This window comes from Scyliorhinus torazame, chromosome 14 (genome assembly GCF_047496885.1).
Source record: "Scyliorhinus torazame isolate Kashiwa2021f chromosome 14, sScyTor2.1, whole genome shotgun sequence".
In the NCBI taxonomy this organism is placed as follows: domain Eukaryota; kingdom Metazoa; phylum Chordata; class Chondrichthyes; order Carcharhiniformes; family Scyliorhinidae; genus Scyliorhinus; species Scyliorhinus torazame.
This window is the reverse complement of record NC_092720.1, coordinates 74,032,477-74,046,429: the sequence shown is the minus strand read 5'-3', so window position 1 is coordinate 74,046,429 and position 13,953 is coordinate 74,032,477. Positions and strand designations below refer to the sequence as shown.

Sequence of the window (13,953 nt, the reverse complement as noted above, 5' to 3'; positions counted from 1 at the left end):
TCCAAACAATCTAAATCCTGCTGTATCCTCTGACAGTCCTCATCGCTATCCGCAATTCCACCAACCTTTGTGTCATCTGCAAACTTACTAATCAGACCAGTTACATTTTCCTCCAAATCATTTATATATACTACAAAGAGCAAAGGTCCCAGCACTGATCCCTGTGGAACACCACTGGTCACAGCCCTCCAATTAGAAAAGCATCCTTCCATTGCTACTCTCTGCCTTCTATGACCTAGCCAGTTCTGTATCCACCTTGCCAGCTCACCCCTGATCCCGTGTGACTTCATCTTTTGTACTAGTCTACCATGAGGGACCTTGTCAAAGGCCTTACTGAAGTCCATACAGACAACATCCACTGCCCTACCTGCATCAATCATCTTAGTGACCTCTTCGAAAAACTCTATCAAGTTAGTGAGACACGACCTCCCCTTCACAAAACCATGCTGCCTCTCACTAATAAGTCCATTTGCTTCCAAATGGGAGTAGATCCTGTCTCGAAGAATTCTCTCCAGTAATTTCCCTACCACTGAAGTAAGGCTCACCGGCCTGTAGTTCCCTGGATTATCCTTGCTACCCTTCTTAAACAGAGGAACAACATTGGCTATTCTCCAGTCCTCCGGGACATCCCCTGAAGACAGTGAGGATCCAAAGATTTCTGTCAAGGCCTCAGCAATTTCCTCTACAGCCTCCTTCAGTATTCTGGGGTAGATCCCATCAGGCCCTGGGGACTTATCTACCGTAATATTTTTTAAGATACCCAACACCTCGTCTTTTTGGATCTCAATGTGACCCAGGCTATCTACACACCCTTCTCCAGACTCAACATCTACCAATTTCTTCTCTTTGGTGAATACTGATGCAAAGTATTCATTTAGTACCTCGCCCATTTCCTCTGGCTCCACACATAGATTCCCTTGCCTATCCTTCAGTGGGCCAACCCTTTCCCTGGCTACCCTCTTGCTTTTTATGTACGTGTAAAAAGCCTTGGGATTTTCCTTAACCCTATTTGCCAATTACTTTTCGTGACCCCTTCTAGCCCTCCTGACTCCTTGCTTAGGTTCCTTCCTACTTTCCTTATATTCCACACAGGCTTCATCTGTTCCCAGCCTTTTAGCCCTTACAAATGCCTCCTTTTTCTTTTTGACGAGGCCTACAATATGTCTCGTTATCCAAGGTTCTCGGAAATTGCCGTATTTATCCTTCTTCCTCACAGGAACATGCCGGTCCTGAATTCCTTTCAACTGACACTTGAAAGCCTCCCACATGTCAGATGTTGATTTGCCCTCAAACATCCACCCCCAATCTATGTTCTTCAGTTCCCGCCTAATATTGTTATAATTAGCCTTCCCCCAATTTAGCACATTCATCCTAGGACCATTCTTATCCTTGTCCACCAGTACTTTAAAACTTACTGAATTGTGGTCACTGTTACCGAAATGCTCCCCTACTGAAACATCTACCACCTGGCCGGGCTCATTCCCCAATACCAGGTCCAGTACCGCCCCTTCCCTAGTTGGACTGTCTACATATTGTTTTAAGAAGCCCTCCTGGATGCTCCTTACAAACTCCGCCCCGTCTAAGCCCCTGGCACTAAGTGAGTCCCAGTCAATATTGGGGAAGTTGAAGTCTCCCATCACCACAACCCTGTTGTTTTTACTCTTTTCCAAAATCTGTCTACCTATCTGCTCCTCTATCTCCCGCTGGCTGTTGGGAGGCCTGTAGTAAACCCCCAACATTGTGACTGCACCCTTCTTATTCCTGATCTCTACCCATATAGCCTCACTGCCCTCTGAGGTGTCCTCCCACAGTACAGCTGTGATATTCTCCCGAACCAGTAGCGCAACTCCGCCTCCCCTTTTCCATCCCCCTCTATCCTGCCTGAAACATCTAAATCCTGGAACGTTTAGCTGCCAATCCTGCCCTTCCCTCAACCAGGTCTCTGTAATGGCAACAACATCATAGTTCCAAGTACTAATCCAAGCTCTAAGTTCATCTGCCTTACCCGTAATACTTCTTGCATTAAAACATATGCACTTCAGGCCACCAGACCCGCTGTGTTCAGCAACTTCTCCCTGTCTGCTCTGCCTCAGAGCCCCACTGTCCCTATTCCCTAGTTCTCCCTCAATGCTCTCACCTTCTGACCTATTGCTCCCGTGCCCACCCCCCTGCCATACTAGTTTAAACCCTCCCGTGTGACACTAGCAAAATAATAATTCCTTTTCCTGTTATTCCTACCAAAATGGATAACCTCACATTTGTCAACATTGTATTCCATCTGCCAGACCCTAGCCCATTCACTTAGCCTATCCAAATCCCTCTGCAGACTTCCAGTATCCTCTGCACTTTTTGCTTTACCACTCACCTTAGTGTCGTCTGCAAACTTGGACACATTGTCCTTGGTCCCCAACTCCAAATCATCTATGTAAATTGTGAACAATTGTGGGCCCAACACTGATCCCAGAGGAACACCACTAGCTACTGATTGCCAACCAGAGAAACACCTATTAATCCCCACTCTTTGCTTTCTATTAATTAACCAATCCTCTATTCATGCTACTACTTTACCCTTAATGCCATGCATCTTTATCTTATGCAGCAACCTTTTGTGTGGCACCTTGTCAAAGGTTTTCTGGAAATCCAGATATACCACATCCATTGGCTCCCCGTTATCTACCACACTGGTAATGTCCTCAAAAAATTCCACTAAATTAGTTAGGCACGACCTGCCCTTTATGAGCCCATGCTGCGTCTGCCCAATGGGACAATTTCCATCCAGATGCGTCGCTATGTCTTCCTTGATGATAGATTCCAGCATCTTCCCTACTACCGAAGTTAAGCTCACTGGCCTATAATTACCCGCTTTCTGCCTACCTCCTTTTTTAAACAATGGTGTCACGTTTGCTAATTTCCAATCCGCCGGGACCACCCCAGAGTCTAGTGAATTCTGATAAATTATCACTAGTGCATTTGCAATTTCCCTAGCCATCTCTTTTAGCACTCTGGGATGCATTCCATCAGGGCCAGGAGACTTGTCTATCTTTAGCCCCATTAGCTTGCCCATCACTACCTCCTTAGTGATAACAATCCTCTCAAGGTCCTCACCTGTCATAGCTTCATTTCTATCAGTCACTGGCATGTTATTTGTGTCTTCCACTGTGAAGACCGACCCAAAAAATCTGTTCAGTTCCTCAGCCATTTCCTCATCTCCCATTATTAAATCTCCCTTCTCATCCTCTAAAGGACCAATATTTACCTTAGCCACTCTTTGTTGTTTTATATATTTGTAGAAACTTTTACTATCTGTTTTTATATTCTGAGCAAGTTTACTCTCATAATCTATCTTACTCTTCTTTATAGCTTTTTTAGTAGCTTTCTGTTACCCCTAAAGATTTCCCAGTCCTCTAGTCTCCCACTAAACTTTGCCACTTTGTATGCTTTTTCCTTCAATTTGATACTCTCCCTTATTTCCTTAGATATCCACGGTCGATTTTCCCTCTTTCTACCGTCCTTCCTTTTTGTTGGTATAAACCTTTTCTGAGCACTGTGAAAAATCGCTTGGAAGGTTCTCCACTGTTCTTCAACTGTTTCACCATAAAGTCTTTGCTCCCAGTCTACCTTAGCTAGTTCTTCTCTCATCCCATTGTAATCTCCTTTGTTTAAGCACAAAACACTAGTGTTTGATTTACCTTCTCATCCTCCATCTGTATTTTACATTCCACCATATTGTGATCGCTCCTTTCGAGAGGATCCCTAACTATGAGATCATGAATCAATCCTGTCTCATTACACAGGACCAGATCTAGGACCGCTTGTTCCCTCGTAGGTTTTTCATGACCCTTCTCGTAAAGTGGGAACCTTGGTCCGACTCAATACTCAATACAAAGGAGTCTCCATCTCGTAAAAATTTGCTGTTAAGATCTTCGCCGTGGACTTGGCTGTGTTTGTTCTCGAGGGAAACGCTTTTGACCCATTTCATAAATGTGTCTATCACCACTAACACATACTTGTATCCATTTCTGCAGGGGGGGGGGGGGGGACCAATATAATCCAATTGAAGGTTTTTCCACGGGCCATTTACAGGGCGGGTGTGGCGTAGCTGGACTTTTTTCGCATACCTATCGGGGACGTTTTGAGCACAAATTAAAGTTTTCGACGTAATGGGACACATCGTTTTTCAAATCAGGCCACCAGCCGAGGGGTCTGAGGTGGGCAAGGGTGGATTCAATCCATTGGTGTCCATGTCCATCATGGAACTTACAAATTATCTCATTCCGGTCCTGGGTGGGGACTACATAAATTCCATCTTTTAAAACGATTCCCTCATGGACCATCAAAGAATTCCTAAACTTTTCATAGGGAGCTGGGAAGTTCCCTTTTAAAATGTCTTTCAACGCTTCGTCTTCTTTCTGTGCCTGGGCTATGTCTTGGATGTTGGTCTGAGACCTGAACTGCGTGTACTGGGGCACTCTCGGGGGGTTGCCAAAAGTGGCCATGTCGTGAGCCTGCCTTCGCTAGGGCGTCAGCTTTCACATTACCGGGTGGGGAGGAACGATGATGACTTCTTACTTTGACGATGCCATATTCCCTGCCTTTAGCTGTCTGAAGGATATGTTTGAGCAGTGGGGCTGATGGTAGAGGTTTTCCGTCCACGGAAATAAATTCTCTCGATTCCCACAGAGGTAGGAATTCCTTTAGGCTGTTGCAGACGTACAAACTGTCCGAATATATGTCTGCAGGGTCGGGAATGAATCGGGGTGCTGGACAATGTAAGCAATGGCCGCTAACTCGGCTGCCTGCGAACCGAAGTGTCCAGGCAACTTTAAAGCTATCACTTCTAAAGCGCGTCCCCGTGCGTCCTCTACATAAATACCAGAGCCTGTTATCCTTTTTCCCTCAAGGACTGTGGAAGAGCCATCTACGTAAATTCTCAGTGCTTTGTCTGTGGGCTGGGGTCCGATACCGGTCATTCTTGGTACCGACTTGGGAACAAAGGGGCCTGTGCTGTGCGTTGGGGCTATGATCTCGCACTTATGTGGGGTTCCTGCATAATGCAAATTATCGGCCAGAAACGTGTGCGTTTATGTCCGTTTTACAGTGATGTCGCGTCCCTGTAGGAGTAGGGTCCATCGCGCTGCTCGAATTTGGCTTACTGTGCCGTCTTTTAGTCTGCCACCCAATAAAAGGTATGTCGGGGTGTGCTCGGTCAAAATGGTTACTGGGTTGAGTCCAGTTATGTATGAGAAGTACTGTACCGCCCAAAAAACTGCCAACAGATGCCTTTCGCAGGCTGAAAATCCTTGTTCCACCGGATCTAAGACTCGTGAGGCACAGGCTACGGGTCCTACACGATCGTGTCTTTCCTGCAGGAGTACGGCCGAAAGGGTCTGTGGTCGCTACCTCTATCGCATATGGGGAGTGGGGATGTGGAGCTTGCAAAGCGGGAGCTGTGCTCAGGGCGCGTTTCAATGCCTCCGCGGCATCAGTGTGCTGTGGAAGCCTTTTCCATTGAGCCTGTTTTTTTAGTAGCTCGGATAGCTTCTTTTGTGGCCAATCCGTCTATATGGTTCCGACAATATCCAACCAGTCCTAAAAATGACAGGAGTGCTGTAGCGTTTTGGGGCAAGGGCAAATTTACAATGGAATCAATGCATTTGAGTTCCATTTCACTCTTCCCATGCGTGATGACCGTACCTAAATATGTGACTTTTTCCTGAAGGATTTGGGCTTTCTTGGGGTTAATTTTGCATCCAATCGTTGTAAGGAGTTCTAGTAATTCAGAAAGAAGCGAGATGTGCTCTTCCTTGGTGCCAGTCTGTCGGAGCAAGTCATCCACATACTGAACAAGGCATTCAGGGCGGGAAAATTTAGATAACCCGTTTGCCAATTGTCTGTGAAAAATGGAGGGGGAGTTGTGGAAGCCTTGTGGAAGGCACGTCCACGTGTACTGCTGTCCCTGGAAGGTAAACGCAAATTTATACTGGCATGCTTTGTCCAGTGGTATGGACCAAAAGCCATTACTGATATCTAATACCAATATTTTTTTTGACTGGAGTCCCTGTCTCAACATGGTCTCGGGACTTGTGGCAATGGTGGGGGCTGCTAGGGGAGTCACTTTGTTCAATTCTCTGTAGTCGATGGTCAGTCGCCATGATCCAACGGGTTTTCTTACTGGCCAAATCGGGACATTATTTGTCAATGCAACGGGTCGAATCACGCCTTGATTCAATAAACTTTGAATTACCTTGCCTATCTCTCCCTCGGCTTGCTGGGGGGAGCCATACTGTTTCTGGGGCTTGGGATCGGGACCTGTAATGTTTACTAAACCTGGAATTCTGCCGCAGTCGTGCGTGCGCTGGGCAAATGTTGTTTTATGTCTTTTCAAGACTTCGCTATCCGGTTTGTCTGTGGATCAAACCAGTACTCTCCTACTGAGCTGATTCTATGGGCATAATCTCCTACTGTGAGCATGGCAGGGGCTCGCGCTGCTCTAGCCATTTTCCATATGCATCGGTTGACTGGGTCGAATGAAAGGTTGTGTGCGCTCACAAAATCGATGCCTAGGATGTGTTCTGCTGCCTGGGGCAAGTCTACTAAAACAACCGAATGTTTTGTCCTAATATTACCGAGCTGTACGTCCACAGGGGGTGTGTTGTGTCCCAGCTGGAGGTGACCTGTAAAGCCACTAAGGGTAATGGTATCCGTAGTGGGCCATATCTCTATGGTACATGGTGGAGGAGTTTAACATGGTTCGGGACCCTCCCGTGTCCCAAACGAACTCTACGGGGTGTCCCCAGACTGTGCCTGCAACTACCGGTCTTCCGGACTTATCCCAAATGGTATCGCAGACCCACGTTGGGGAACCCGAACACCGTCAATCGGTGCCACTCATGGCCGAATTATCTGGTCGGGCGCTAACGCTGTGAATGGGTCGGGTATTGTTTCTGGGGGGGGGGGGGGGGGGCATTTGGGTGCTGATTCCTTTGCTGCTTTAGGGGGGCATTGCATTCTCGGGCATAATGTCTTTCGTGTCCGCAATTATAGCATTCCTGTGTCTTGGGGTGCTGCGCTGTACCTCGGCCTTCATTTACCCATGCGGGGTCTTGGTGTGCCCTTACTGGATTCATTGTGGCGTCTACTGTCTTATGCTCTTGTGTTTTTCTGTACAGACTGTTCCCAAGCTCTGGACAATCGTTTCAGAACCCACACTTCATTGTGTGCTGGGTCTGAGGGGTCGTAACTGGCACATGCCTTTTGTCCTGCCTCTGTGGCATGGGATACCAACGTATGGGTCCATTTGGCCGTATTGTCTGCTGATAACTGGGCGCGGGCTAACTCACCAAATACAGCAGTAAAATGGATCCAAAGGCGTCCAGCAAACGCTGTTGGATGCTCTCCCTTTTTCTGCCTGCATCGGTTGAGTCCGTCTACCGGATCTCCTTTGTTATATCCTATGGTGTCTAAAATGGCCATTTTCATTTCTTGGAGGCTACCTCCTCCTACATTTTGTGGGTCGGGAAGGGCTGAACTAACTGAGGGGTCTAAGCATATAACTATGAGCTTAACCTGTTCCAGCTCATCTAAACCATACATGAGGGATTGTTGTTTCACTAACTCAAAAAGTGATGTGGGTCCGATGTGGGATGGAACGTATCCATCTTCTCGCGGGCATCTCGTAACTGGGTGATAGATAATGGGGTGGTGTACACAAAATCGGGTTGGCCTTCCGTGGTAATGGGGTTCATTGGGTTGGGTGCTGCCTGTGCAGTCAGTGGTGTGGGTGCTTTTCTTTTCGGGACATGGGGGGCTCTATTTTGATTCTCGGTCTCGCTTACGTATCGTTGAGCCGTTTCACTGAGTTCCTGCCAATCGGAGCCATCTTCCTGGTCTAGCTGTGGGCCAAAGGTGTCTCTAAACCCATTTTGAACTGATAGCAGGGATTGCAACCTTGCAATTTGCTACCTGCATTTGGCATGGTCCACCGAACTCTGTCTCTGTTCCGTGGTGGAACTGTGGAGTGCTCGGAGGGCTGCTTTTAGATCATCGCACTGTTTCTTTAACTGCTGCACCTTATTCTCTGTCTCTTCTCTTACCATTACAGCATGTTGTGTGTCCTGGTAGGCCTTAGGATTTGGAAGCTGCTAAGGTGGGCGAGACAGGATTGATGTGAAAATGAAAATCGCTTATTGTCACGAGTAGGCTTCAATGAAGTTACTGTGAAAAGCCCCTAGTCGCCACATTCCGGCGCCTGTTCAGGGAGGCTGTTACGGGAATCGAAGCGTGCTGCTGGCCTGCCTTGGTCTGCTTTCAAAGCCAGCGATTTAGCCCTGTGCTAAACAGCCCCTCTTTTAAACAGTGCCCTCTTTTAAAAAAATAAATTTAGAGTACGCAATTAATTTTTCCAATTAAGGGGCAATTTAGCGTGGCCAATCCACCCAACTTGCACATCTTTGTGTTGTGGGGTTGATGTGCCCTCTTGACATCATCCATTTCCTTGTCCTTCGCTGCTAACTGCTCCCGGAGCTGTACATTTAATCTCTCACTTTCACTTAAATCTCCCTCACTACTTTTCTCCTTCTCCTCTAGCTGCTTGCGGAGAGTCCTCACGACCTCCTCTGTGCCTCGCAATTGTGCCAGACAGGACATAATTGACATCGGCTTACGAACCTTAGTCAAACTCTTTTTCTGGATCTCGGTCAGGCTGTCCACCAAGTCTGTCCTATGCTGCCAGGACCTGTCTCTTCATTCACGCAAAACTCAGATCATAGGGGCCATCCTTTCCCCTTTAGGTATCTCCTAATCTCTTCTTCCCATACAGGACACTGTTCTGATCTATTGGTCGCTGCGATCTTGGTCTCTTGTGGATGCATAAGGCGTTCCATTGCCTTCATGGCCATCCCTACAAATACGTCTGACTCCCGGAAATTTGGAACAAGGGGGAATAAAGCGGTGGTGCAAACACGGGTGTGGCTCAAGCTATTTTGCGGTTTACTCAACTCCCGAAAGTTTCACGCAACAAAATCTATCGAGTTTACCTTATATCCCTTTGTTAGTACACATGCAAATTACAAACTTCCGAATTCTGGAGGTTTGATCGATACTGGTTTCGCTTGTGGTTTCTTTTACTTTGCCAATTTGGATTCTAATTCAAATGCTTCTGTGGGTTCTCTCGGAGTGACACGGTCACTTCTGGGTCGAATCCCACCAGAGTCGCCAATAACTGTTGCGCGTTTCTTTTACTCATGTCTTTTCTGTGGCTCTGTTCCAATTATGGCAATCAATGAGTTTGCCTTTCTTTCTATGTCATCTATGTCCGAATGCTTAGAGTCGCCAGGTATCAAATGATACCACCACAAGTTTCAACCGGCTATCGATCAAAGAGCCAAATACCAGTTAGTTAGTTCAAGGTCAAGGGTACTTTTACAAACAATTAGTCATGCAACATAAACACTACTAGTTAACTATACCTATCAGCTAAGACAACCTGTACTTAACTTCGGGCCCGGCTTAGGTCAGAAAACAGTGGCCGCTGTTCAATTCTGGATCTCTCGGGTTCGAAGGAGTAACTGCTGCTCAGCTGGGCTCATCAGTCTGGTAGCGGGCGTTGAACTTGGACTCGCTTCTGGTGCAATTGGCGATGGCCGTGACCGGGGTACCAAGGCCAAGAGAGCGCGAACATATGGCGAACTCTTCTTCTTAGACTAGAGGGGTTTTCACGCTCTTTTGGGCGGTCCTTCGATTTGGGCCTTACTAATTGGGTGATTCCTGATCACTCCGTTAGATTCCTTAGCCAATAAGTGGGTGGGGATCTGGATGGCTGGGCGTGTCCCAATCGGTCACTGATCCCATTGTTTGCGTTTCCCTTGAACAGGGAGTGGCGCCGAAATGTCTGAGACTGTCCCGGTTGCTTGAGTACCAGTCCTTTGTTTTGGGGAAGGTGGGCCATCAAATACTAATCGGCCCCATTAAAATACTAATTGGACGGAGTTTCGATACCGTCTGGACTTTTTGCTGACAATATGCATTTCAGGCTCTGAGCCTGCCTGAGTCTTGGCTTGTCCATTTTACCCGCCAGGCTTTGCGTGTTTCTCTGTACCTAATTGGAAGTGGCCATCCCAGATGGCCACAGTCCCAGATGACCATAGGCTGTTTTCCCCTTAAGAGGGGGAGAGCTGACTGGCGGTGATTTAACTTGAGGATCACCATATCTCAGGCGAGGGGCAAAGTTGAGAAGTCATGAAGAACCTCAGCTGGTACAGGAATAGGGATAGTGTTTGAGTGAATTGATCAAATACTCCATCAGATGTGATTGTACTTCTGCAGATGGGGTAAGGAGAAGATGTAATGTCAAGAAAAGGATATACATTCTGGACTTTTGCTTCTTCACTTAGAGAAGGAAGTTTTTGTACATTAATGTAAAGAAAAATGATCAATTACCACTCACAACTACATTTCAGTTTTGTTGTTAACAGATTATTTTGACATTCGTACAAAATAAAGCCACGAATAAAAATTATTAAAAATCAAATTATTTTATTCCATAAATTTAAATTTTTATAGAAGAATATCGTAAAGCTCTGTGAAATAAAGGAAACTCAAAGGTATGTTCAGGCAATTCATTCTTACAAAAGCAAAATACTGCAAAAGCCGGAAATCTGAAATTAAAACTGAAAATGCTGTATATACTCAGTAGATCAGGTAGCATATGTAGAGAGAGGAACAGAATTATGTACCAGGTCAATGACCTTTCATCAGTACTGGAATTATTAGAGATGTAACAGGTTTTCAGCAATTAAAGAGGTGGTATGGGGTGAAGAAGAGGTAAGGTCTCTGATAGGGAGGAAGGCAGGAGGGATTAAATGACAAAAGGGATAATAATGCAAGGCAGAAGAAAATGGCAATAGAACATCAAACAAAAGATTCGTCTTGGTGATGAAAGGTCATTGACCTGAAATGGTAATTCTGTTTCTTTATCCACAGCTCCTGCTTGACCTTCTGAATATTTCCAGCATTGTCTGTTTTTGTTTTTATTCACCCTTGGTGAATTCAGTCTCTTATTTCTGTGATCTAACGTGGTAATAAACTATGAAAAAATATATATTGTGAAATATATATATATATACAATAAATCAAAACGTCCGCATCAAAAACCAGTGGCTTTTAAATTTATTTTATATCCATACTACGTGAAATTTTGCAACTATTCTTGTTGATCTGAAATTATTAATGAGACAGAATACTAAAAGTAAGACCTGAAGTGAATCCATGTTTGAAATGGAAATGTTAGCCTCTTAAGATTCCAAATAAATACAATCATGCAATGGACATAGCTTGAACCATAAATTTATAAATGCACTTTTTTCGTATCAACATCTTTTACGCAAGCCTTAAAGACTCATTTTGATTATCCTTTAAAATGTAGACATTGAAACATCTTTCACGTTAAATCCAGTGCAGAGAAAAATATAACAATGATAGAAAAATTCAGCACAATTTTATCTGTGAAAAATATTATAAAAGATAAGCTATAATTTGAGAAAGAGCATAAAGGCTGTCATTTGTTAAAAGTTCCTATGCATTTGTTCTTAAATATACTTGACAGCCAGGACATAGAGGTCATTGAATATAAAATAAGTAACATGGAGTTCATGGAAATAACCATTTTCCACCACTAAAATAGAAAATTTGCAGTATATCCTACGCAAATGCAGCCTTTAACTCATTGTTACTTTTCTTGGCCATGCTAGGTTTATTTTCCACCTTGTAATTCACAAACTTACCTTCGATCACTCTAAGCTCTGACACATGAAAATGAAAATCACTTATTGTCACGAGTAGGCTTCAGTGAAGTTACTGTGAAAAGCCCCTAGTCGCCACATTCCGGCGCCTGTTCGGGGAGGCTGGTACGGGAATCGAACCGTGCTGCTGGCCTGCCTTGGTCTGCTTTAAAAGCCAGCGATTTAGCCCAGTGTGCTAAACCAGCCCCTCAGTCACATCAAGTCGGTCACCTCTCAGGTTGGAAAGGATTTTATCCACAAAATGCTGAAATTTGAATTGACCAGCTTGCAAAAGTTATATAACTTTCCCATAATTTTGACCATTACTAATTTTTTTTAAATTACACTTTAGTGGATTATTTTAGTAAGATTTGGTAACGTGAAACCAGTCTTAAAAGGGAGATATCACCATTAGGATCCATTTAAAAAAAAACTAGTTTCAAGATTCACAAGAACAATATTAATGTCTTTTCATTTTGCTGTTATTGACTTAACAGCGCATGCATGCTGATGATGGCATTAGTGGCTAAATATTGAGCCCTATATATATGTATATACACACATACATATATATATGTATGTATGTATAATTGTAAACATAAGCCCAGGGCTGCTTCAATTTTGTTAATTTAGCAACATCACATCAAGCTCATCAACTCTTCAATAATGGTGCAATTTATACATTTTTAAAACAAAAACCTCAGGAGACACAACAAACAAGTATTAACAAATTATTATACATTTGTATCTTTTTTTTTTTTAACAGGGATCCTGATGGCGAAACTCTCTATACAAAGGTCATTCAACAATAAATGAATGATTCAGAGTTGAACATTTATTAGTATATCACCTTTTGGATCAACTTCAGATGAGTATTATAGACTTCAAATCAAAAATAAGTTCAATATTAACGAAACTAATTTGAATTACATATAAAGTCCACAAAAGCTGAACATTTTGTTAGAAAAACAAATATTAAACCAATTAGATGCTTTCAAATCATCTGCAAAAGCAGCAAGTGACCAGTTACACAAACATCCCTTTAAGGGACAAATCTTAGCAATAAACTGAAGTTTTCTATACACATAGTAGCATTAAATTAAGCTTTAAATTAAGGGAATACAAAGTACATTTTGACATAAATGACTAACTTCTGTACAATTTTATAAAACGATGGGTTCTATGATTTTTTTCTTAATTATCAAGTCTTAAAACTTTCTATACAGAAATTGTAAATGTATCATCAACAATTATAACCATTCTCCTGTAGTTTCAAGATGCACTTATTTCCAAGGCTTCATGCATAGCCAAGATTTTCCATCTCATTGCGGTACCGTTGCTCTGACACTTTGCTCTTATGCAGTTTGCTTTCAAGATGAAGACGAAATTCTTGTTCCTCACTGGCACCAATATTACACATTGAACAGTAGAACTGTCCACTTGGTGTCACACACATTGCTAGGTCGCGTGGAATCCGCTGACGGGAACGTGGATTAAAGTAAGGACCTATAAAATGATAAGATAACATAAATTGATCTTGAATCATTTAAAGAGAAATGATAATTGTCTCTCCAGTGTCTAGTATCGTCTAAATGATTTTTTTATTCTTATAATATCTACTGAAGGAAATAAACTTCTCTCATACAATATGCACTGAGTGTTTGCCACAGTTTCACTACAAATTAGTTCTGCTCAAACTTCTTGATTTCCTCTTTAATTTATCATCAGTTTCCAAGGGTAGGATTTTCAGGCACTACCCAGTCAGGAATAGCGGTGGACAAGGCCCGAAAGTACCAGGACCGACTAGCATGCCAGTATCCCAATTCCATTCCTGGTGAATGACAGCTAATTAGACCAGTTAAGAGCCTTGTTAAAGGTAAGTTAAGGCAGTGACTGGGATTTTCCAGTCACCCTCCAGTTTCCCAATGCAACATGGGACAGTTTAACTGCCTGTAGGTAGGCACATGCAGCTGGGCAGCATGCCATCGCTCCTGGTAGACCTACAGGTCCTTGCTGCCTGGCTGGTGGGGGTGCTGTCGAATGCTGCTCTACAGAGGAATTTCCACCCCTGCCCCACAATGTTGGCCTCAATTCTTTCTTTTTTTTGTTTACAATTTTTTTAAAGTGGTTGGGAGATCACCTTCAGTGTTGAAGTGCCCTCTTAGTTACTTACCAT

The 13,953-nt window shown here is 43.9% G+C and overlaps 1 protein-coding gene across 4 annotated transcripts in view; it reads right to left on the bottom strand.

The window, feature by feature from the left end:
- Positions 1–10,513: 10,513 nt before the first annotated feature.
- Positions 10,514–13,953, bottom strand: part of zmat3 (zinc finger, matrin-type 3) — a 79,215-nt gene continuing 75,775 nt past the window's right edge. For all 4 annotated transcript variants that reach the window (XM_072474360.1, XM_072474361.1, XM_072474359.1 and 1 more), the window contains one exon: positions 10,514–13,283. In XM_072474360.1, coding sequence (XP_072330461.1) covers positions 13,075–13,283 — 209 coding nt within the window. In that variant the 3' untranslated portion in view covers positions 10,514–13,074. The remainder of the gene's footprint in view (positions 13,284–13,953) is intronic.